At 42.8% G+C, this 23,892-nt stretch overlaps 1 protein-coding gene across 1 annotated transcript in view; it reads right to left on the reverse strand.

Moving 5' to 3' along the window:
- Positions 1-1,620: 1,620 nt before the first annotated feature.
- The window catches only part of TMEM240 (transmembrane protein 240), a 134,469-nt gene continuing 112,197 nt past the window's right edge, over positions 1,621-23,892 (reverse strand). The window contains exon 4 of the mRNA XM_077455908.1: positions 1,621-1,865. Coding sequence (XP_077312034.1) covers positions 1,621-1,865 — 245 coding nt within the window. The remainder of the gene's footprint in view (positions 1,866-23,892) is intronic.

The raw sequence follows: 23,892 nt of genomic DNA on the forward strand, positions 1-23,892 counted from the left end.
CCCCCCCCCCCCCATTTTTTGACAAAGAGACATTTCTACTTCGCTAATAACCACAATGTCTCATGTGTTAAAATCTTTCCATAGACGGGGCATTTAGAAAGGGAGAGAGAGATAATGTAACACAACGACACTGAAAGCAGGGGTCCATTTTTAATTCAATTTTTCGTTTAAAATAAAGATCTATGTTAAGATTTCTGAAGATTTCTTTATGAGTTATAAAAATGGGAGTAGGCAAGTAAGCACAATAGAAACAATTTTTATATTGTCAAAAAATTGTTGTTGCTTGGGTAAGGTAAGGGTTTTTTTTTTTGTTTTTTGTTTGCATAATTTGGAGTAGTATGCTATCATAATTACATTTTCAAATAAGGAATTTCTTGACATTTTGGTGCTTGTTTCTGTGCATCTAATATTTTAATAGAAAGCTGTCAACTTTTATATTCTTTTGTTAATATTCTGTACTTATAATATTTTAATACAGAAGTATCAACTATTTTTTTCTTTTTCTTTTCTATGAATTTGGGAAACAATCAGCCATGTTTATTATCTGATTAATTCATAAAGATTTTTTAAGTATGGAAGTTTAAAATTTTGCCAGACAAACCCTCTCTTTTAGATTTCGTACTAAATTGTAAAAATTAAACTGGATTTTTACTTTGACATTTTACTTTATTTCAAGCTCATTCAAGTCATTTTATGTGAACGCAATTGAGAAAAAAGTAAATTTTTCTCATTATATAATTTGACTCTTATTTTAGAACTTTCTATTTTTATCTGTATATTTCATGTTGGAAGTTTGAGTTTTAAAACTGCCCTCACATTAAGACCACAGATAAACGGTCAGACATTATAACATTAAGCACAACTTTTTTTTTTTTTTTTTTTTGTTTTTACATTTTTCTTACATATCTTGAAACATAGAAAACTAGTTGAATATTTCACAACAAAGTATATGTCTAGGGAGAAAATAAAAATGATCTGTAAAAAATACAATTTTTAGACAAGTGGAGCTGCACTTTTAAAAAAAGCTGCTTTTGGCACTGCTTACAAGCAAACAGTAAGACGAGGTTAATGGGGAAGGACAATTCAATAAAGACCATTGCATCATCAGCAGAGGTTAGGTCTTGATTGTACGTTCCTAAATTTGGCACAAATAGACTCAATCATTCACCTACGGAACTGTGACTTTAAGGACAAGTTATGTTTTTTTTTTCTACATGTGCCCATACCAAATCTTACAATACATGACACTTAGCAAGAGTTGACACTCAAATCCTCCACTCCTCCAATACTACAGACACACATAAAAGGTAGAGTAAGTCTTGAGGTTTCCACATCTTACACTTTTTGAAATTTTCAGAGACACGTCTTTTTTTTTTTTATAATTTTTGTTGTAGTTTTTTACATATTTACAGAAGTTCAGCACTAAAATCAGATGCCAAGAGACATCTACCAAGGTCCAAAATTTCCCTTGCCCCTTCTATGTGGAGTACTTCCCCTACCAGATAAGGGAAGGAGCAAAAAAAGGCCTGAAGGAAATAAAACTGTTTTCCTACTGTCTTCCCGTTTCGGAAAATGAATTCACATTGTTATTTTCTTTTTCCTCAATAGGAAAGAAGAGTTCTATTTATCCCCTAAATGTAGAGGATACTGTCTATGGGTGCCCCCCTTAGAGATGTCTAGGACTCGGGTGGCCATTGTGGTAGAGCTTCTGCTTGATGTGAACCGTCTAGGACTCGGGTGGCCATTGTGGTAGAGCTTCTGCTTGATGTGAACCATGTTTCCGCTGGTATCGTCGTACTGCCGCGGGTGACGTTTTCCAAAATCCCTTATGTTACAAAACTTAGGAATCCATGACCAAGAGTTGTCTGCAAAGAAAAGGAAATATTGGAAAATAGTGAGTATATATTATTTTATAATGTCTTTTGATAATTGTGTTGAAAAAGCATTTTTTAACTGTGTGGTGTCCATTAAAAGAGACACTTGTATAAATGTGTAAAGTGACAGTATCTTTTTAAAGCCTGCTCTTGACTTAAGTATACTCAGCTTTTCCACTTACCCCTGGTGCTCTACCATCATATGATGAATCCATTAGTCAACCCCCTGTAAGCTCCAACACAATACAACATACAACATTACATAGGGTTACAACTGGGGAGGAACAAAGTGGTAGGAGATTGCTGTAAAGGCAAGTATAAGCAAGTCAAGGGTTGGTTTTAATTATACTTTGTCACCTTACTGAACAGGCAAAGTGTTCAGTAAAAACTCCAGTCCTATGAAAAAACATATACTGCTTCAAACTGAGAATTTGGTAAAATCTTTAAAATGGAAATGGGCACAAATACTAAATTATATTATGTTCATGGAGATCCTGGTCATCGGGGACATAGATAACTCCAAAATGTCCCATCAAGCTTGGACCTGCATGATAGCACAAAGAGATTCTGACACTTTTAAGGCTCTGACAGGTGGACAATGGAAATATTCTTACTCCTTAATTTGGGAAAGGAGCTTCCTCCTTGTCCTCTATCACCTGCTGCACGTGTTCCATAGTAGAGACCCAAGAAAAACCTTAATTGTATTCTCTATGTGACTATCGGAATTTTGGAGGACTGGCCATTGCCCATTTGGACTTCCTTGTCTCTGCTTCTCTCCCCTATTCCTACTCCCTCCCCCTACCCTTATTTCCCCTCTTTTCCTTGTTTTACATTATGTTAATCCTTGCATTGATTTTTAATTGTGATCTTAATATTAAAAACTGAATAAAGTTTTATTTAAACTAAAATCCATATATATATATATATATATATATATATATATATATATATATATATATATAGGCATTCACACATTCAAATATATTTTGTGTCTGTGTCCATTAGTGAACCAATTCATAAAAATGCTTGCTTTTGGTAAATGAGAAAAGCTCCCCAAATCTTCCTACATAAGTTTTACCTGTTTATCTGCTAAAAGTGCAGATTTGTGATAAAATCCTTCTGCATCTCTGAGGAGCAGAGAGGAGGGGGTGGAGAGCTGCAGTTACAGTGTGTGAGAGTTTATTGGAGGAAAGGGAAACAATCTCCTCCTCACACTGCACAGGAATGGAGGAACATACAGAACTCTGTTCTGAATAGACAAGCTGTGTGCTGAACTCCCACCTTTGTCACAAATGTATCTCATGTGTCGGGAAAGCGTCTTAGACGTGACTCATGCTGATAACAGAGGAACAAAGCACCAGTGAGAAATGTCACTTACAGCTTTGGAGATAGACAAGTAAACACTACAGATATGCGTGCTTTGTTCGGATTTCACGACAACCACTTTAAGTACCACACTCCACTCATACTATTTTTCTACTAATGGTCATAATTAAGTCACTGATTTAAAATTTGAAACATCTGGTGAGATTAAGGCCTTAGGCTACTGACCAGATTGCCCAGTTATAATTCATTATTGTTTTCCATGCTCACTTGTAAGCTAGTAAACCTTTATACTCAGAATTAATATTTATAAATGGTCCCCAAGTGTTTCTTTTCAGAGCTCAAGAAATATATTGTGAGGAAAATATGGGCACTAACACTGCTAAAATACATTAGACAAAGTTATTTGCCTGGTTCCAAGGTTGCTGTACTGGCCTCAGTACATTCTGGGTCCTTTCTTGTATTAAGAGAGGTATGGACTGCAGAGAGATAGATATAATTTTGCCCCTGTACAAATCATTAGTAAGACCTCATCTGGAATATGCAGTTCAGTTTTGGGCACCAGTTCTCAAAAAGGATATCAGGGAACTGGATAAAGTGCAGAGAAGGGCAACCAAACTGATAAGAGGTATGGAGAAGATTAGAGGAACTGAATTTATTCTCTCTTGAGAAGATGATATTATGAGGGATACGATCAACATGTATAAATACATAAGTGGTCCATATAGTGAACTTGGTGTTGAGTTATTCATTTTAAAGTCATCACAGAGGACTAGGGGGCACTCTTTATGTCTGGAGGAAAAGACATTTAATCTCCAAATACGGAAAGGTTTCTTCACAGTAAGAGCTGTGAAATAGTGGAATAGACTCACTCACGAGCTGGTTCTGTCCAGCTCAGTAGATTGCCTTAAAAAAGGCCTGGATTATTTCCTGTACATATTATAACTGGATACTAACATTAATAGGTAAAGTTGATCCAGGGAACATCTGATTGCCTCTTGGGAGATCAGGAAGGAATTTTTTCCCTGCAGGAGCAAATTGGATGATACTTTGCTGTTTTATTTTTTTGCCTTCCTCTGGACTGAGTATGGATATGGGATTGTGTATATAGGATTGTAAAAAAAAATATTTTTCCCCCCATTTCATTGGTTGAACTAGACAGACATGTGTCCATTTCAACCAGCCTAACTATGGAACTATATGTGACCTTGAACAAATAAATGTTGGTTGAACTAGACAGACTTGTGTCTTTTTTTCAACCAGATAAACTATGTAAGTCAGGAATGTTGAAGAAAAGTCAGAAGTTCTTATCTGTAAGCTTGTTTTGAATTAGTAACTCAGAGCTGTAAAGCTGGATATTGGAATATTTTTACAAGGAGATTTCAATAATGGTAACCTCCATGTTCCTCTCACTGTCTTTGCCTTTACCCCCAAGAATTTCCCAAACCAGCAGTTCCATGTAATGGAAGAAATGTTATACTCATCTCTCCAATGTCTGTGTCTCCTATCTTTTGCACACTGGAATGCTGTAGCCTCCATGAGATTCGTCAGCATTTAAAACTCAGTGAGTGTAGGTTGCCTATTTGCCCCACAATCCTTCCATTTCTACATCACTGTTATGTCTTATAGTAATGTAGGGGTCAGAGGGAGGGACGACAGTGCAGGAGAAGATAGGAGGCAGGGGCCATAGGGGACAAGAGTATACCACTTATAGACGATTGCTTTGGGGAATTTATTTGGGGGCAACAACAATGTCACTTTAAGAGTGCACAATATCCGTTGCTGAACTACTTATATTGATGGAAGTAAATTGAGACCACGGTCCCAGTATTTAGTAACACAACCTTCACTTTGACCTCTACTGTCATTTCTATTTTGTTTTTAAATATGACAATTTTCATTAAAAGACAAAGCCTAGGATCCCGCTGTCATAATTCTTGTGTGCGCCCTTACAAGGAGGATGGTAATTTTAATTGTCAGTACTTTGTGTTTAATGGACCCCCCGGGTGCACAATGCTGACAGTCATGAGACACTTGAATACTTTGAAACATGTCCCCACTTACACCCTGCCTTTACCCAATCAATTCATTATCCATTGTCTTATTTCTCATTTCACACCAAACCATGAAGCTGACAGCCCTCATTGTTACCAGAGCTTACTGCAGATGAAATTCTCAGAAAACGGGGTGAGAGAACATACCTCGAGTTTTAGCTAGCTAGATCCTCAGCAAAATCCAAATGATAGATTTTTGTTTTCTTATAACGCCGTGTCATTCAAAGCCACACGTGTAATGCAACAGAAAACTGTTAATGTAGTTCTGATTTGTTAAATAACTGCTATAAAGCCAAAAATTCAAATTTTCATATATTATACCTGTAATGTACTGGCTGCACCATCTTCATTATTATCAAGGGAGAATATAAAATAATTGTTTTAGGTCAACTGCTGTATTGCAAGGATTTGTAATGTAAGGTCTTTACCACCCATGTGTTGTAGATATTGTGACACGTCAAATCAGTGCACTTGTTAATTTTTTTTTTTTAAAGTGAGAATTGGGAAATGTTGCATTACCTATATATCAAACATTTTCCTATTCTTTCAGGGGAGAAGCAATCATTCGGCAAAATCTGCATGCCCTTTACAACCTGAATGATTGCTTCTCCCCTTAAAGAAGGTGTGGGTTCCTGGGCAAAGCTTTAATTATAGAAGACAAGCCAAGATCTGCATATGATTTTAGCTGACTGTATCTTTGGATCCACTGGAGTCTACACTGCAAGTGATATATTTGTGTCGTTTTTATGTTGCATTTGAATTGCCCAGTTTAGTGACAAGTTTACTTCAATATGGCAAGTCCAAGGTCCTTGAGCATGCAACGTACATTCTAGGAGTTTCCAAGCTATCGCTTTAAGAATCTGAAATTTCTGAGACAGCCATTTACTTCAATAGCAATAAGAATAAATGTCAATCTCCCAGGTTTAAAGTGGTTCTAAAGCAATTATCCTTATCTCAGACCTAAGGGGAGAAAGAATAATAGAGATTCCTCCTTGGAAATTCCATAGGTTAATGACCTTGACGTAAGAGTGGCTGCTTTTTTTGCCTACACACCTCAAGCTTATGAGCCTGAACACAACAAATGCATTAAATCAGCTTAATAAATTATCTGCAGCAAAAACATGGGTGGGTGCATACCATCTGTGCTAATGGAGTCCAGAAGGACTGGGGAGAGCATGCTGTGTATACAGGAGAATATGGGGCATCAGGTGGTAGGTGTGGACATGGTATCTTTTTTTCCTTTTATGATCAACTAAACTTCTCAGTAGAATGACCAGATCCCTTTGAAACCATTTCATTGTGACAAATAAAAATGATATCTGGGCCAATCTCTTTTAATCCATACAAGTGGATCTCTATAACACCACCCAAAGTGGGGTTTGACGACTATTTATATCAGATGCAAGCCCTAACTAAATGACATTTAGTTTGCTAAAGTATTGTGTATCAAAAACCATTGCACCCTTTTTCTTTGCATATCAGTGCTCTTGATCTCCTGCAGCCTCTTTACAGCTACTAACAAATCACTGCATTTTTCAGGGTCCAGGCATGATCAGGGGACCATGTCTGCATGATATGGGTTGAAATTTTTTTGCTTTGAAGATAGATCACGATTCTCTCACGATTGCCGCTGCGTAACATCATCTTTTACATTAAAACAAAAAAAATTGGGCTAACTTTACTGTTTCTTTTTTTTTTTTTTATTCATTGAAGTGTATTTTTTCCCAAAAAATTGCATTTGAAAGACCGCTGGGCAAATACAGTGTACATAAAATATTAATAGAGTTCCAAGTAATTTTCTAGCAAAAAATATTGATTTTAACTTAAAGAAGTTGTAAAGAATTTTTTTTCTTGTCTAACTAATCTCTAGTAGGTACTGACATCGCTAAAAACAGCACTCCTTAAGATTTGGGACGATGCCCTCGAAGCAGCAGATGACGGAGAGCCGTGTCTCCTCGTATTGTTAGACCTAAGTGCAGCATTTGATACAGTAGACCACAATACTCTACTCGTCCGCCTCACAGAAGTAGCCGGAGTCCAAGACATAGATCTCCAATGGTTTGCGTCCTTCCTAGGAAATCGGTCACAGACAGTGAAACTAGGAAAATTCCTCTCCGAATCTCAGGCAGTCACCTGCGGAGTCCCTCAAGGCTCTCCTTTGTCACCCGTTCTCTTCAACATTTACATCCGCCTACTTCTCCAAATCATCAGATGCTCAGACCCTTGCTTTCACTCTTACGCTGACGACATGCAACTTTATTTCCGGATCAATGGAAAAAAAGATCACCAACAACAACTTGAAAACTGCCTCAAATCAATAGAGGACTGGATGACCACTAACTCCCTCCAACTGAACGAATCGAAGACAGAGCTTCTTATCTTACACCCAAATCATAATCCCGTAACCAAAACCTCCTGGTCTCCACCAACCGTCTTTGGGCAGACCATCTCCCCGAAGACCAAAGCCAAGAGTCTCGGGGTTATTTTAGACGCACAAATGTCAATGGATGCGCAAATAGGAGCAGTAGTCAGTGGATCTCACATCTGCTCCGCATGCTTCGCAGACTCATCCCTTTTATCCCAAAGAATGACAAAGCAGTGGTAGTTGGAACAATCATTAATTCACGACTGGACTACGCAAATTCGCTTTACATAGGGTTACCACAATATCAAATTGCGCGATTACAACTGATCCAAAACACAGCGGCAAGGCTGATAACAGGAAAAAAAACCTGGGAATCCATCTCTCCTTCGCTGAGGAGCTTACATTGGCTAACCGTAAAAAATCGTATCACGTTCAAGACCCTTTGCCTCACCCACAAATGTGTGCATAGAGAAGCTCCGCAATACCTAATGGAGAAAATAAATCATTACACACCAAACCGCAGTCTTCGATCAGCCAACAAAAACCTCCTCTTCGTCCCCAAAGCCCGGTATAAATCCAAGGGGGATCGGAGATTCGCTGTCCAAGGTCCTCGGCTATGGAATGTTCTACCAATAAACATCCGCCTGGAAGAAAATCACCTGGCTTTTAGGAAAAAACTCAAGACCTTCCTCTTCTAGCTGATGATCAAAGCTCGCCACAGCACCTAGAGGCGATTCAGTTCGCATTGTACGCTATACAAGTATTTCATTCATTCATTCTAAATGCATAATTTTTCATCAAAGTTATGTATCTACCTTTTGAAATGGAGCATCTATATAAGCCTCTGGCTGTCCTGCAATCATTCTGCCTTCTATTTCCTGCTTTGCGGTGTGCGCTCACTGTAGCGAGGTCACCGCAATAATGAAACCACAGTAACCACTATGCTTAGCGTCATCGCGCATGCGCAGAGCTGTTTTTTCAATAATAAAACACTATCGAGAACGAGCAAATTTCTCGGACACCCGCTGACACCTGCTGACCTATTAAAATTAAGTACACCCTCCTTCATGTAAAAAAAAAAAAAAAAAAAAAAGATTAAACTACACCCATATTCTAAACACATTCCTACCTCCCCAGCCTACGCAGCAGGACTGTACAATGGTACAGTATTTGAAACATATTTATACTGATGAAATTTTAAAGCCTGTGTAATATATCTGATTATATTTCATTTTACAGTTATGGAATAGCTGATGAATTAAAAATAATCAAAAAATAATGTTGCTGCTGTACTTTCTAATAGCCGAGCATTAGATTACAAATCTCCAGGCAGCAAGGGGGCAGAGTCACGGCGGAACAGTGAACAAAAGAATCTAAGCCAAAGGGGGCGGGCTGCTGAGTGGTATACACACCCACTAAGACACAGGACTTGATTCTATGACTGTAGAGAGCGTCCTGACACACTCCTGTAGTCCTAGGGAGGGGGCGAGCACGACACTCACCACCAGGCAGAACGGCTCACCTTGTGGTGGTTAGTTACATACAGAGTGACAGGAAGTGCTGAATTCTAAAGCCGCGTACACACGGGGCGGACTGTCTGGCCAACTTAGTCCGTCAGACAATCCGACGGACAGTCCGTCATACTTTCGAATGAACGGACTTGACCACACACACCACTTTTTGAGCGGACTAATACGGCGTACTAAGTCCGCCATACTATCCGCCCTACTTTTGAAATGAACGGACTCGCCCACACACGCGGATGAAAGTCTGCTCATTTCGAGCGCGTCTCCAGGTAGGCGGGGCCCGCGAAGGAGACGTCGCTGGCCCCGCCGCCTGGAATGGACTTAAAGGGAAACCCCAACGCTGAAAAAAATCGGCGTGGGGGTCCCCCCCAAGTCCACAACAGACCCTTGTCCGAGCACGCTACCCGGCCAGCCAGGAAAGGGGGGCGAGCGAGCGCCCCCCCTCCTGAGCCGTACCAGGCCGCCTGCCCTCAACATGGGGGGGTGCCTTGGGGAAGGGGGGGCCGCGCGGCCCCCCCACCCCAAAGCACCTTGTCCCCATGTTGATGAGGACAAGGGCCTCTTCCCGACAACCCTGGCCGTTGGTTGTCGGGGTCTGCGGGCGGGGGGCTTATCGGAATCCGGGAGCCCCCTTTAATAAGGGGGCCCCCGGATACCGGCCCACCACCCTATGTGAATGAGTATGGGGTACAATGTACCCCTACCCATTCACTTGTAAAATAAAAGTACCAAAAAAAACACAACACACGAGATAAAATACTTTATTGCACAGCTCCGGGGGTCTTCGGGGGTCTTCTCGCCGGACTCCTCCGCTATCTTCTTGTAGCTCTTTTGCTAGCGGAGGAGTCCGGCTTTCTTCCTCGCCGCCGGCCTCTTGTCCCGACTTCGGGGGTCTTGTCCCCCTCTTCGGTTCTTCTGCCGGGCCACCGCGCCTTCTTATAGCTCTTTTACAGGCGGTGGCCCGGTCTACTGTCGCCGCCGCCGCCGCCTTCCGTTCTTCTTCTTCTTCTTCTCCAGGAGATGTTGCCTCGACGATCTCTCTGGCCGGAATGCCAGGGACGCACTGCGCGGCCACTTATATAGGGACAAGGGGCGGTGTCACATGGCTTTATGTCACATGGGTTGGTCACATGGGTTAATGTCACATGGGGACTATGACATCGTAAGGGGGCGGCCATGTGGCCAACCCATGTGACATAAAGCCATGTGACACCGCCCCTTGTCCCTATATAAGTGGCCGCGCAGTGCGTCCCTGGCATTCCGGCCGGAGAGATCGTCGAGGCAACATCTCCTGGAGAAGAAGAAGAAGGAAAACAGAAGGCGGCGGCGACGGCGACAGGCGGCGACAGAAGACCGGGCCACCGCCTGTAAAAGAGCTATAAGAAGGCGCGGTGGCCCGGCAGAAGAACGGAAGAGGGGGACAAGACCCCGAAGTCGGGAGAAAAGGCCGGCGACGAGGAAGAAAGCCGGACTCCTCCGCTAGCAAAAGAGCTACAAGAAGATAGCGGAGGAGTCTGGCGAGAAGACCCCCGAAGACGGAAGACCCCCGGAGCTGTGCAATAAAGTATTTTATCTCGTGTGTTGTGTTTTTTTTGGTACTTTTATTTTACAGGTGAATGGGTAGGGGTACATTGTACCCCATACTCATTCACATAGGGTGGGGGGCCGGTATCCGGGGGCCCCCTTATTAAAGGGGGCTCCCAGATTCCGATAAGCCCCCCGCCCGCAGACCCCGACAACCAACGGCCAGGGTTGTCGGGAAGAGGCCCTTGTCCTCATCAACATAGGGACAAGGTGCTTTGGGGTGGGGGGGCTCGCTCGCTCCCCTTTCCTGGCTGGCCGGGTAGCGTGCTCGGACAAGGGTCTGTTGTGGACTTTGGGGGGACCCCCACGCCGATTTTTTTCGGCGTTGGGGTTCCCCTTTAAGTCCATACCAGGCGGCGGGGCCAGCGACGTCTCCTTCGCGGGCCCCGCCTACCTGGAGACCCGCTCGAAATGAGCGGACTTTTCTCCGGGCGGGAAAAGTCCGCTCATTTCAAAAGTACGGCGGACTGGCACACACACGGGCGGATTGTCCGCCGAAATGCGAGTCCGACGGACAGTATTACGGAAATTCCGAAAATACTTAGTCCGCCAGACTGCACGCTGAAAAAGTCAGCTGAAGCCCACACACGAGCGGACTGTCCGCTGAAATGTGTTTTCGGAGGACTAAGTAGGCCAGACAGTCCGCCCGTGTGTACGCGGCTTAAGAAGAAAAAAGGACATTTGCAAGGCAAAAGGAAAGAGGAGGTAAGTGAAGCAGCACTACATTAGGTAATAGGAAGCTAATTAGGAGATAATATTTTTTCCTTTACAAATCCTTTAAGAAACAAGTGTCAGAAAAAGATTTAGACTTTAAGTGGTTAAACTTCCTGCATTTACAGGTTGTTTAAAAACTTGGCAGACTGGATTTTTTCTTTACACACAGAAGTTTCCCTCTGATCTAAGAAGGAAGAAAGTTACAATGTTTCATTTTAAAAACTTGACAGACTGCCAAGATGTTTTCTTTTGACAGCTGAGTGAGCTGATAAGTCTCTCCACTTGTTATATGAAGGAATCGGCAAACTCTGCAATAGAGATCGTCAGAGGGGTTGAATCGAGATCACGATTTTTTAATGATTAATTGTGCAGCTGTACCCTATAATGCACTGAAATAATATGTACCTAAGTAATAATACCTAATCTGTACCTAAACAAGGACCTTCAATGCCAGATCACCAGGTACTGTCTTATTAAATACTACAGATTTTAAAATATTGAAAACTACTGAAATGACTATTGAAATTAGATTAACATGTTAAAGCTTATATATGAGATTAGGTCATTAGGTCTACATCTACAGTGCATCTGGGAAGTAGTTACAGCGCTTAACTTTTTCCACATTTTGTTATGTTACAGCCTTATTCCAAAATGGATTAAATTCATTATTTTCCTCAAAGTTCTACAAACAATACCCTATATTGACAGTGTGAAATAAGTTTGTTAGAAATCTATGTAAATTTAATAAAAATAAAAAACAAAATAATCCCATGTACATACATTAAGTATTCACAGCCTTTGCTCAATATTTTGTTGAAGCATCTTTGGCACCAATTACAGCCTCAAGTCTTTGTGAGTATGATGCTACAGACTTGGCACACCTATTTTGTCGGATTCGCTGCAAAATCACTTTTATCGGTGGCAGGAGAGGGGCCCCCCTCCCGCCGCTCTCCAGTTCCCTCCGCCGCTTACCGGAGCCACCGGGAGCAACAGAGGCGGTCAGGTCCTTCTCAGTGTTAGGTATGGAGATGAGTGAGGGGAAGATGGCCCCCACCCGTCTCCATACCTTTGTAGGGCGAAAGCGACGTCAAAACGTCACTTTCGCCCATAGCTCTTAAAGGGACATTTTTTTTTCAAACAACATTTTTTATTTTTTATTGCATTGTGTAAATATGTCTTTTTGACCCCAGATCTCATATTTATGAGGTCCTGTAATGCTTTTTTTCTATTACAAGGGATGTTTACATTCCTTGTAATAGGAATAAAAGTGACAATTTTTTTTTAAAAAGAATAGTGTAAAAATAAAAAATAAAGAGTAAAATAAATAAGAAAAGAAAAAAATTTTTAACGCGCAACGTCCCGACGAGCTCGCATGCAGAAGCAAGAGCATACGTGAGTAGCACCTGCATATGAAAACAGTGTTCAAACCACACATGTGAGGTATTGTCGCGATCTTTAAAGCAAGAACAATAATTCTGTCTCTAGATCACCTCTGTAACTCAAAACATGCAATCGGTAGAATTTTTTAAACTACACCTATGGAGATTTTTAAGGGTAACAGTTTGTCACCACGAGCTGAACCGTGGCATGTTGGGTATCAATTTACTCGGTGTAACATTATCTTTCACAATATAAAAAAATTGGGCTAACTTTACTGTTGTCTTATTTTTTAATGCAAAAAATTTTAATTGACCACAGTGTCTGGTCTCAGCAGCCATGATACACCGTGGTCAGTTTACAGAGGGGTGGAGAGAAACTGGCAGAAACATCCATGTTTTTTAGGTGTTACAGGGGGCCAAATGACACAGGACAAGCACTGTATCATACAACATGCTTTAAAGGAGCAGGATCAATTATTTTTTTGGGAGTTAACAAACGCTTTAACTGAACAAGCTGAAGATAGAAGCTGATTGGCTACCATGCATAGCTGCACCAGATCTTGCACTCTCCAGTTTTTGCAAACCAACCCCTCAGTTACTTTAACCATTTAGGAGTTAATGCTTCTTGAAAGCCATCCTTCCCCAGCAAGGTATCCACTGAAATATATTGGACTGGACTAGAGGTATCTTTCAAACACGGTAATAAAAATAAATTGGAAGTGACATAAATTGAAAAGCTGGTATTTTTTCTGGCCTTCATTTCGTGAGATTGGCAGATGTTCAAGTAATCAGCTGCTTCATTGCTACATTGTTTATTTGAGAGGACAGTGCAACCAAATATCATGCAATTCATTTTGGAGTAAGGCAATTAATTACAGCCATCTGGTCGATCATGTAAACAGCCTGTTCTGTGCGGTTTATGTAGTCTATAGTATAGAAGTGCATAATCCTTAAAGAAGTACCTTTGTGTAAATACAGACTAGACTAGCTACACAACTCTGGGCCAGCTGGGTGTACGCATGGCTGAGAATTTATAAAGTGACCTCATCAGTAGTGTTCTACTGCTCCTTTTTTTGATACCATTTATAAAGTGACCTCATTAGTAGTGTTCTACTGCTCCTTTTTTGTCACCGGGCTGGGGTAGCTACTATTTAACAGCACTAGCCCCATCTGTGTCCAGCAGCCCCCCTCAACCCCCTAATACTTACCTGAGCCCTATCTTGATCCAGTGATGTTGCATGAGAGACTCAGCTGTCTGGACTCTCACTCCTCATCGGCTGAGAGAGCAGTGAAGCACCATTGGCTCCCGCTGCTGTCAATCAAAGTCAGTGAGCCAATGGGGAGATTGGGGGTAGAGCCAGGCAGCGGCTCCCTGTCTAAGCAGCTCAGCGGCTTGGATGCCCCCATAGGTAGCTGCTTGCTGTGGGAGCACGCAACAGGAGGAAGGTGCCCGGAGTGCCGAAGAGGGAGCCGTGAAGAGGAGGAACTGAGCTGTGTAAATCCACTACACAGAGCAGGTAAGTATAACATGTTTGTTATTTTTAAAAGAGAAAAAATGTGACTTTAGTATCACTTTAATCTGAGAAGAGCAGAAGCAGACCGGCATGGAGCCAACTCCCGTTCCTGTAGTAGATGATGCAAGTCTGTAAAGGTAAGGTCGCACACCACTGGTATAATCCACAAGAAACTTTACTGGAGGCTGATCAGACAGAACATGGTGTTGTTTCTGAGCAGCCTCCAAAAAATTTGTTTACAGATTTGTACTTCTGTGTGAAGGACCATCTTCACATGCACAGGTTGCATAGGTGCTCCTTGCAGCCCCATGCAGGTAGAATGTTGAAATCACTGAAAGGCAGCCAGCTGCTCAGATCTGCATGGATCTCCAACAGCCCTGTGTGTACATCCAAATGGATCAGCCCACCTGCACTGCGATTTGTGCATTGGAACTGCATGGATGTACACTCCGGGATGTGCTTGGAGATCCATGCAACTAGTTGCCTGTCATTGGCTTGAACAGGCCACCTGCACAGAAAACCTGGACATCCTTTGCATACATGTACAGATCGGTACTACCATATGAATCAGGCCTAAATGCAAACTTACCTACTTGCCTGCAGTTTAACTTTAAATTACCAACAGTTTTACAGAAATCTGCTTAGAACTTGGCACAGAAGCAGAGCCCTGATGTTTCTGTGGACCTGGACATTGCAGAAAAGTATTTAGCATGGCTTTGTGCACGGTGAATTTTGTGTTATATTGTAGCATTCATCTGAATGCAGACAGACCTGGGAAAATATATCACTTTGTTTTTAATTAGTGGACAGTTCCATGTCCAAGCATTTTTTTTGTTGGTGACAGATTCCCTTTAAATAAAACCAAAAAAATACAATTCTGTGACCATCAATTGCTGCCCGCAGCCAGAATCCCAGAGGCAGAACGTATAATAGGCCAAATCCTATCAGTGTGGAATCTGTCCCCTGACAACCTTGGTGTGTTTTTGATGAATTCTCCCTATTAAACTGTTCACTGATAAAGACACCTACAGAATATTGCTACTTAAATTGTGCCCTTTATCGAGCAATGCCTCCATTCTCTCTGTATATTTATTCTTCCATCTGGAATACTTATCCATAGTTGCAATCTATTTGCTATATATTAGGCTGTTTTTACATTTACTGAAAAATGCAAGCATGGCTACCCTCATACAATAGCTTTTTATTTACTCTAAACCCAAAAGGAAAGATTTCATATAGTGCATTTACCAATATTTAGAAGCGCTGGCTGCATTTGTTTTCTGTTTTAGGCTTTTTTTCCTTTATTTTCACTTGGTGATCTGGCAAGTCTGTTTTTTTTTTATTCAAAGTTCCTTTAACAGATCAAGTGGTTCAGCAAAAGTGGCAACCAGAGGGTTGAGATCAACCATTTCACACTGATAGGGGTGCTTACAATGGTCAGCTTTTATTAATTTACGTAAAACATTTTAGGCTACATTCACACCGGCAATTAAGGCCAGTGCAAATTGTAGCAGCAGTTTTTGCTGCGGCACTCAGTGGCTAGGTACAACCGCAGGCCCCGTTCACTGTAATGACAGGTCACCGACGGCCACAGCTATTCGCAGCTCTCTGCACAGCCAGTAATTGCCTCCAGGGGTCGCTGTTGGGCACACATAAAGTGTCATCATAGTGAATGGGGCCCAAGGTCACACCTAGCCACTGAAAGCTACAGCAGGAATCTCTGATTCCTACCGCTACCATTCGCAGTGGCCCTAATTGCTGGTGTGAATGTCGCCTTATACTGTTATCAATTGTAAAATGTAAACTCTGTTTCTGTAATTGATAAATAAGTGTTAGCTGCAGTTTGGCTTTAATTTGTTTACAAAGGTTAAATCTGCTAATGCATCTATCCCTATACTCTACCCAGATTGACAATGCTGCTGTCCAAGGGTGGCTCCATAGAGGAGAGCCACCCTAAGGCCAGCCATAGACAGTTCGAACTTCGGCTGGTTCAGCATCAACTTGGGTACAACCAGCCTGCCGGATCTTACACGCAATTATCACTAGCGACTGGTATAGCCTCTGACAATAATCACTGTCTACTGTCTTCTCTTCTTCTTGGCTTCCCCTAACCCCCCCTCCCCCCCCCCCCCCCCCCGCCGGGAGAAGACAATGGCGCAGCAGGAGGGACTCACCTGTCACCATTGTCTGTGTTGATGGGGGAATCAATTTGCACCAGTATGACCTGCTTTTGACAGTAGATATGTTAATGGTCAGGTCACCAAATGAATCAAAGGGAAAAAAAGGTGAAAAATATGTAGGAATCGGTAAGCTGTGCTATATTAAGTTTAGCACCCTCTACCAGAAGGTAGGTGCTAGTAAGGGTTGTTTTACTAAGTTTATTCAGCACAGGCAAATTTAGGCAGGCTTATGCTGCAAGCTAGGCCTGTCTGTTTTGATTCTTGGGCTGGGAGTGTTTAGAGTAGCAGTGCATGTGACCGCCTGGATTCCACTCTGAGGTGCCTCCCCTGCTTCCAGGCAGAATGTTCTGGAAGAGGAGGCTGAGCCTACAGCTTGAGTGACAGGCAGCATGTGTGGGAGCTCTGACCAATCTCAAACTGGCATTGGCAGGGGGCAGGCCTCCTATATATGCTGAGGTCACACGCTGCTGGGGAGGAGATGTCGACTGGGTGAAGTGAGGAAAGAAGTGCTAGAAAGCTGTAGGACCGCACCCCCATCTGGGGGGGGGGGGGGGCATGGGATCGCAGGAGGAGGCCTGGGGAGAGCTGTGAGGGAACACTGCCTTCACACGGTCGCTGGCAATGTCTCTGTCACCACACGGTCGGTGGCAAGGAACTCCTGCCGCAGAGAGGACAGGACAAGCTGTTGGAATGCACGGTCCAGGCAAATTCCTCATCAAGGACTCAGGGCTGGAAGGTTGGAAGGTCGGTGAGGGTTACCACAGTGGATGGCTGGAGGTGCCAGGGAGTCTGTGAAGGGAACTCTTAGTACACGGTCACTAATGGAGTCTGCATCAATATACATGGTGGATGATGGAGAATCCTGGATCAGGGAAGAGACTGTGGGGAAGTGTGTGTCAAATCAGTGTGGCCCGGGGAACACGTGATTTACAAGTTGGACTGGCAGGGAGCAATAGTCAGTTTCCTAGATTTTAACCTACTAGGCCTCCAAGGAGAGGTTCTGCAGGCCTCAGGCTTCTTACCCATTAGAAGAGGATGTGTTATACCCTAATGTAGCTATGAGTTGTGCAGGAGGAAACCAAGTGTGCAAGGAGAAGCAAGTTTGGGCAGGTGGTGAAGAGAACTAAGACCATTTCTTTTACACGGTCAAAAGTAATGTTTCTTTCCCTCAAACGGTGATGGATAGAGAACTCTTAGTTAACAGTAGTCTGCATGGAGATGCAGGGATCAATAGTCTGCATAGTAACAGTCTGCAGGGATCTGCAGGAGATTTCTATTTAGTCAAGTGTGCACATTCTTTCTTCAGGCTCTAAATGGATTAAAGTATATTGAAACTTGTAAATATGATGGCAATGACTTATTCTATGGGCATCCCATATCCCAATCCCTATCCAAGTTGTACCCCCCAATAAAACAACAAAAACAAAGCTCGCAAATGACTGCTCATTGTCTCTGGAAAGGATGCATGAAGTCTGACAGTGGGGTGATTTGGCGAATGCTGTCACCATGGCTATATAAGTATTTGTGTTTATTTGTCTAGGTAACCCCTGTCAATTTTGAGTTGTCACCTGAGCAGGAATAAAAGGAAAGTGATTTAACAGGTCCACTTTTCTACTGGCAACAGTCTTAGGCCGCGTACACACGCGGGGACTGTTCGCCCAACTTTGTCCGCTGAACAGTGTTTCGGCGGACAGTCCGCTCGTGTGTGGGCTTTCAGCGGACAGTTTCAGCGAACAGTCCGCTGAACAAGGTTTTTCGGAATTTCCGAAAAACTGTCCGCTGAAACTTTGTTTCAGCGAACAGTCCCCTCGTGTGTAGGCTTGTTCGTCAAACTAAGTTGCACGCATGCTCAGAAAGGATTTACACGCCGAAAGTTATAATTCAGTGTATAGGACGTCGTATTTTTCGTCCCGTCGTACGTGCCGTTCACGTCATCGCGCACGGTTTCAGCAAACTGTTCGTTCGTCGTGTGTGGCCATGTCCGTCCATGCTAATTTTGAGCGGACTGTTTGCTGAAACTGTTTGACGGACAAAGTTGGGCGAACAGTCCCCGCGTGTGTACGCGGCCTAAGATGCCAATTTCTTGTACTTCCTGTTGTGTCAAGGTAGAAAGTGAAGGAAAATCTCACATATGGGACACAGATAACAAAAAATCAGATAACAAAAAACCTGACCATTCCTTACACTAATCAAAATGGGAAACATTTTGGCTTGAGGTATACTTCAAGGTGCCTACAAACAGTAAAAGTAGAAGTTCAGCCTAAAACTAACTCTAAATCTACTGGCAACCACATTCTAATACTATTCTATCTAACCCTGTAAAGCAAGAATCCATATACATACCCATTGCAGTCGATCTGGTCCGGTCCCACGCTGAGCTGTCAGCTTCTCTGTGTAGGCGTGTGCAGGAGAGGCAGCCGACAACCGAAGTCCCATAGTAACTCTATGGGTGACGTCACTTCCCAGGTATTTCACAGTCATGGTCGGCTGTCTCTTCCACACAGCATCCGCCACTGGATGCCAGACTGGATTGGCTGCAGAAAAGGTAAGGATTTAGAGTTATGCCGCATACACATGACCGGTTTTGCAGTCGGAATAAACTCAAATTTTTCAGATGGAGTTCCGCTGAAACTGTCTTGTGTACACACGATCACACCAAAGTCCGATCGTCAAGAACGGGGTGACGTACAACATGTACAACGGGACTAAAAAAAGGAAGTAGCCAATAACCTCCGTCTCATACTTGCTTCAGAGCATGCGTAGTTTTTGGTTCGTGGGAACAGCATACAGATGAGCGGTTTTCCCGATAGGAATTGGTTTCGTCGAAAATATTTAAAACATGTTCTATTTCTAGGTCCGTCAGAATTTTTGAGAAAAAAAAGTCAGATGAGGCATACACACGATCGGAATATAGGATGAAAAGCTTCCGTCTGACTTTTTCTGTCGGACATTCTGTTCGTGTGTACGCGGCATTAGTTCGTTTTAGGCTGAACTTCTACTTTAAGATAACGCCTACTCAATCCAGTTCTTTACTTTCATATTATGGAGGAACAGTAAAATGTGAGTCCTTCCCAATTCAGGAAATAATACTGTAACATACCATGGTAAACACCAGGTGGCAGCATAAGTTTTGTGTGTAATCTTTAATTTTGTGGTTGTTGGATAAGGGTTTGGTTTCTTAGCTGTTCCAGTTAGATTTTCAGTAATGTAGTTTGAATGGAGCATGTGTATTGCCAGTGTCTCCAACCACAGAAAACACACAACAAAAAACTCTATAGAAGTAATTGGTCAGGTTGCAGATAATCCTTCCCTCCTCCATGCACTACCGCCTGATATGATAAGCTGTAATCGATACACATCGAGAACACAAATCGGTGGTGGCCAACTCTTGATATAGGGAGCCTCGGGTGCAGCACTTTGCAATACCAAAGCACTGTGCGTAATATTCAGTGAATGTCAATGCAGTTCAACAGAAAGCTATATGAAAGTACAGACATGCAACAGGAAGATGGTTAGGGTTGCCTCCTCATAATTTTAAAACCAAACACATATTATTTACAAAGGTTCTGTGGCTGATTAAGGTGGTAATTAAACTCACTTAGTGCCTTCTCTGCATTAATTTAGCTTCAGAATCTCTATAATTAACCACTTGCCAACCACCCGCCGTTATTATACGTCGGCTGTTTGAAGTGGAATATCGTTGTTATGGCAGCAGCTAGCTGCCACAACCCCGGTATCCACTTCTTCAGCGGGTGGTCGGCTTTCAGATAAAAGTGATCTCAGCGGCGGATCCGCCGCAAGATCACTTTTATCGGTGGCAGGAGAGGTGCCCTCCACCGCTTACCAGAGCCACTGGCAGTGGAGGAGGCGATCGGATCCTGTCCCATCTATGGTATGGAGCTGAGTGAGGGGAAGATGGCCCACAGCCGGCTCCATACCATTGCAGGGCAGAACCGACATCAAAACGTCACTTCCTCCTATAGCTCTTAAAGGGAAATTTTTTTATTTATTTTTTTCCAAATGACATTTATTTTTTATTTTTATTTTTTTATTGTATTTTAGTGTAAATATGAGATGTGAGGTCTTTTTGTTTTTACCTCAGATCTCTTAAGATGTTCTGTCATGCTTCTTTTCTATTACATGTTTACATTCCTTGTAATAGGAATAAAAGTGACACAATTGATTATTTTCTTAAAATAACAGTGTAAAAATAAAAAGTAAAATAAATAATAAAAAAAAAATTAACGCGCCCCGTCCCGCTGAGCTTGCATGCAGAAGCGAACTGATACGTGAGTAGCACCCACATATGTAAACAGTGTTCAAACCACACATCTGAGGTATCATTACGATCGTTAGAGCGAGAGCAATAATTCTTGCCCTAGACCTCTGTAACCCAAAAAATGCAACCTGTAGAATTTTTTAAACAACGCCTATGGAGATTTTTAAGGGTAAAAGTTTGTTGCCATTCCACGACCGGGCACAATTTTGAAGCATGACATGTTGGGTATCAATTTACTTAGTGTAACATTATCTTGCCCAATATAAAATAAAATTGGGCTAACTTATTTTTTAATTGATAAAAGTGTATTTTTTCTAAAAAGGTGCGCTTGTAAGACCTCTGCACAAATATGGTGCAACAGAAAATATTGCAACAACCGCCATTTTATTCTCCAGGGTGTTAGAAAAAAATGATATAATGTTTGGGGGTTCTAAGTCATTTTCTAGCAAAAAAAAATAATTTTAACTTGTAAACACCAAATCTCAAAACGAGGCTCTGTCCTTAAGTGGTTTATGTGTTCGGTTTTAAAGAGATGAGGTGGCAACCCTAGAGACGGTCTAAGACTGTGGGCATAGGGATAGTCAAAGCTGATAGGCATGCTACAAAAGATGATCAGAGACTGCACCAATGCTCCAAGAGATGGTCAGAGAGCACAGGCCTGCTACACCAGATAGTCCAATACTGCAGAGATGCTCCAAGAGATGGTCAGAGAGTACAGGCCTGTTACAGCAGATAGTCCACAATTGCAACCATGCTGCAAGAGATGGTCAAATGCTACAAGAGATAATCAGAGACTGCAAGCATCCTACAGTAGCTGGTGGAAAACTGCAGGCATGCTACTGTAGCACCCTTCACCAATAGGTAGGTGCTAGTAATAGTTTTTTTTATCCGGAACTGTCAGCACAGGCAAATTTAGACAGGCCTAAGCTGCAAGCTAGGCCTGTCTGTTTTGATCTGGAGGCTGGGAGTGGTCAGAGTAGCAGTGGGTGTGGCCACCTGTGCTCTAGTTCTGAGGCGCCTCCCCTGCTTCCAGGGAGTATGTTCTGGAAGAGGGGCAGGGCCTAGAATTGGAGTGGCAGGCAGCTTGTGTGGGAGCCCTGACCAATCCCCAACTGGAATTGGCAGGGAGTGGGCCTCCTATATAAATTGAGGTAACATGCCATTGGGGGGAGATGTCGGCTGAGTGAAGTGGCAGATGGAATACTAGGCAGCAGCAGGAGTGCACCCCCATCTGGGGGGGGGGGGGTGCGCTGATCGAAGGAGGAGGCCCAGGGAGAGCTGTAAAGGAACTTTGCCTCTACACAGTCAATGGCATTGTCTTTATCATCACACAGTGGCTGATAAAGCACTCCTGGAGCAGAGGGGCAGGTAAAGCTGTCGGAACTTATGGTCCGGTCAAGTTCTCCATCAAGGACTCAGGGCAATGAAAGGTCGGTGAGTGTTACCACAGTGGAGGGCTGGATATGCCAGGAAGTCTGCTTCTACATGGTCAATAGCAAAGTCTTCATCATTTACATGGTAAATGATGGGGAGTCCTGGATCAGAGGAGAGACTGTGGGGTGATATGTCAAATCTATGTGGCCTGAGGGCACAGGATTTGCAAGCTGGCTGCCTGAGAACAGTAGTCCACCATCCAAGAGAATGTTTTTAAACTACTACCCCTCCAGGGAGAGGTGTTGCAGGCCTCAGGCTTAGTAGCAACGAGCAGCCAGAGCCTGCTTAAGGATTTGTTCAGAGTGGGTCCTTATTGCACGGTAGAAGAGGATGTGACGTTATTTCACTTCAGGATAAGTTGTGTGCAGGAGGAAAGAAGTTTTGGGCAGGAGGAAAGGAGTTCTGGGGCCATCCCTCTTACACGGTCAAGAGTGGTATCTTCATTCTTTACACGGTAATGGATGGGGAATTCTTGGAAGAAATAGTCTGCATTAGTTAAGCAGAGGAGGAGCAACAGTCTGCATGGCTATGCAGGAGGAAGTTCATATTAATCATAAATTCAAATCATCTCTTTGGGCTCTAACTATGTGCTAATATGTGTGTAACCTGTAAAATATGATGGCAAATGAAACATCCTACTGGCATCCCATATACCCTTTTCCTCAACCAAGTTGTACCCCCCAATAAACAAAAAACAAAACCAGCAAAAGACTGTTCATTGTCTCTGCAAGTGATGTATTGGGTCTGGCAGTGGGGTGAATTGGTGGATTGTCTGTTACTAGTGGCAACTACACCGACCACACTACAAAAGATGGTCAGAGAGTACAGGCCTGCTACAGAAGATAGTCCAAAACTGCAGCCATGCTACAAGAGATGGTCAAAGCCAACAAGTAACACTGCAAGGGATGGTCAAGGACTACAGGCATGTTACAAGATGTGGTCAGAGACTGAAAACATTTAGGAGTTGTTAGACAGCAGACCCCACAGAAAGTCAAAGACTGAAGGGATTACTTTTACAGACTCTTTACAGATCAATGCCATCACATTTGTGCTTCTTAAAACTATCTAAAAAATTACCTGATATTTTAACAGATCAGTGGAAATAAAGTGAGTAAAGAGATGGACAGCACAGAAAAAAACAAACAGGATATTTTTCTTTCACTGAACTGAGTAACCACCTAGGTAAGATAAACACAGACTACTGTCTGTAGGGGTCTCGAAGGCTGCACATTGTGCCAAAGGCCTGGGCTGGTTGTTGGACATCAGGGACATAGATGGCTTCCAGCTGAGTCATTTCACATTTTAGCAGTCATTTTGAAATAGGACATCCATCCAATAAGAATCCAAAATCCCAAATGCAGATCTCATGGTGATGCTCCGAAATCTGTCTGCACAAGTGTCTTGTCAAAAATATTCATAGGTAAAGAACAGGCTGTATGTGGCTGACCTGCATGGTGATTGTACTGCTGTGCACTCAGAGCTCCTCCTATCAGCAGAATCCATGCACTGCAATTACAGTCTGGAGAATCTAGAACACTTCCGTAACACATAGGAGCTATTTTCAGCTGGTGGCAGATATGGGTCCATCTCCGCTCACCACAGACACCTGTCTGCACTGGAATTCTCTAGAGCAGCCTGACGGAAAAGCTAATGAGAAACTAATAGA

Source organism: Lithobates pipiens, unplaced genomic scaffold (assembly GCF_037356315.1).
Source record: "Lithobates pipiens isolate NorthernLeopardFrog02 unplaced genomic scaffold, aLitPip1_a1.2 Scaffold_27, whole genome shotgun sequence".
Lineage (NCBI taxonomy): Eukaryota > Metazoa > Chordata > Amphibia > Anura > Ranidae > Lithobates > Lithobates pipiens.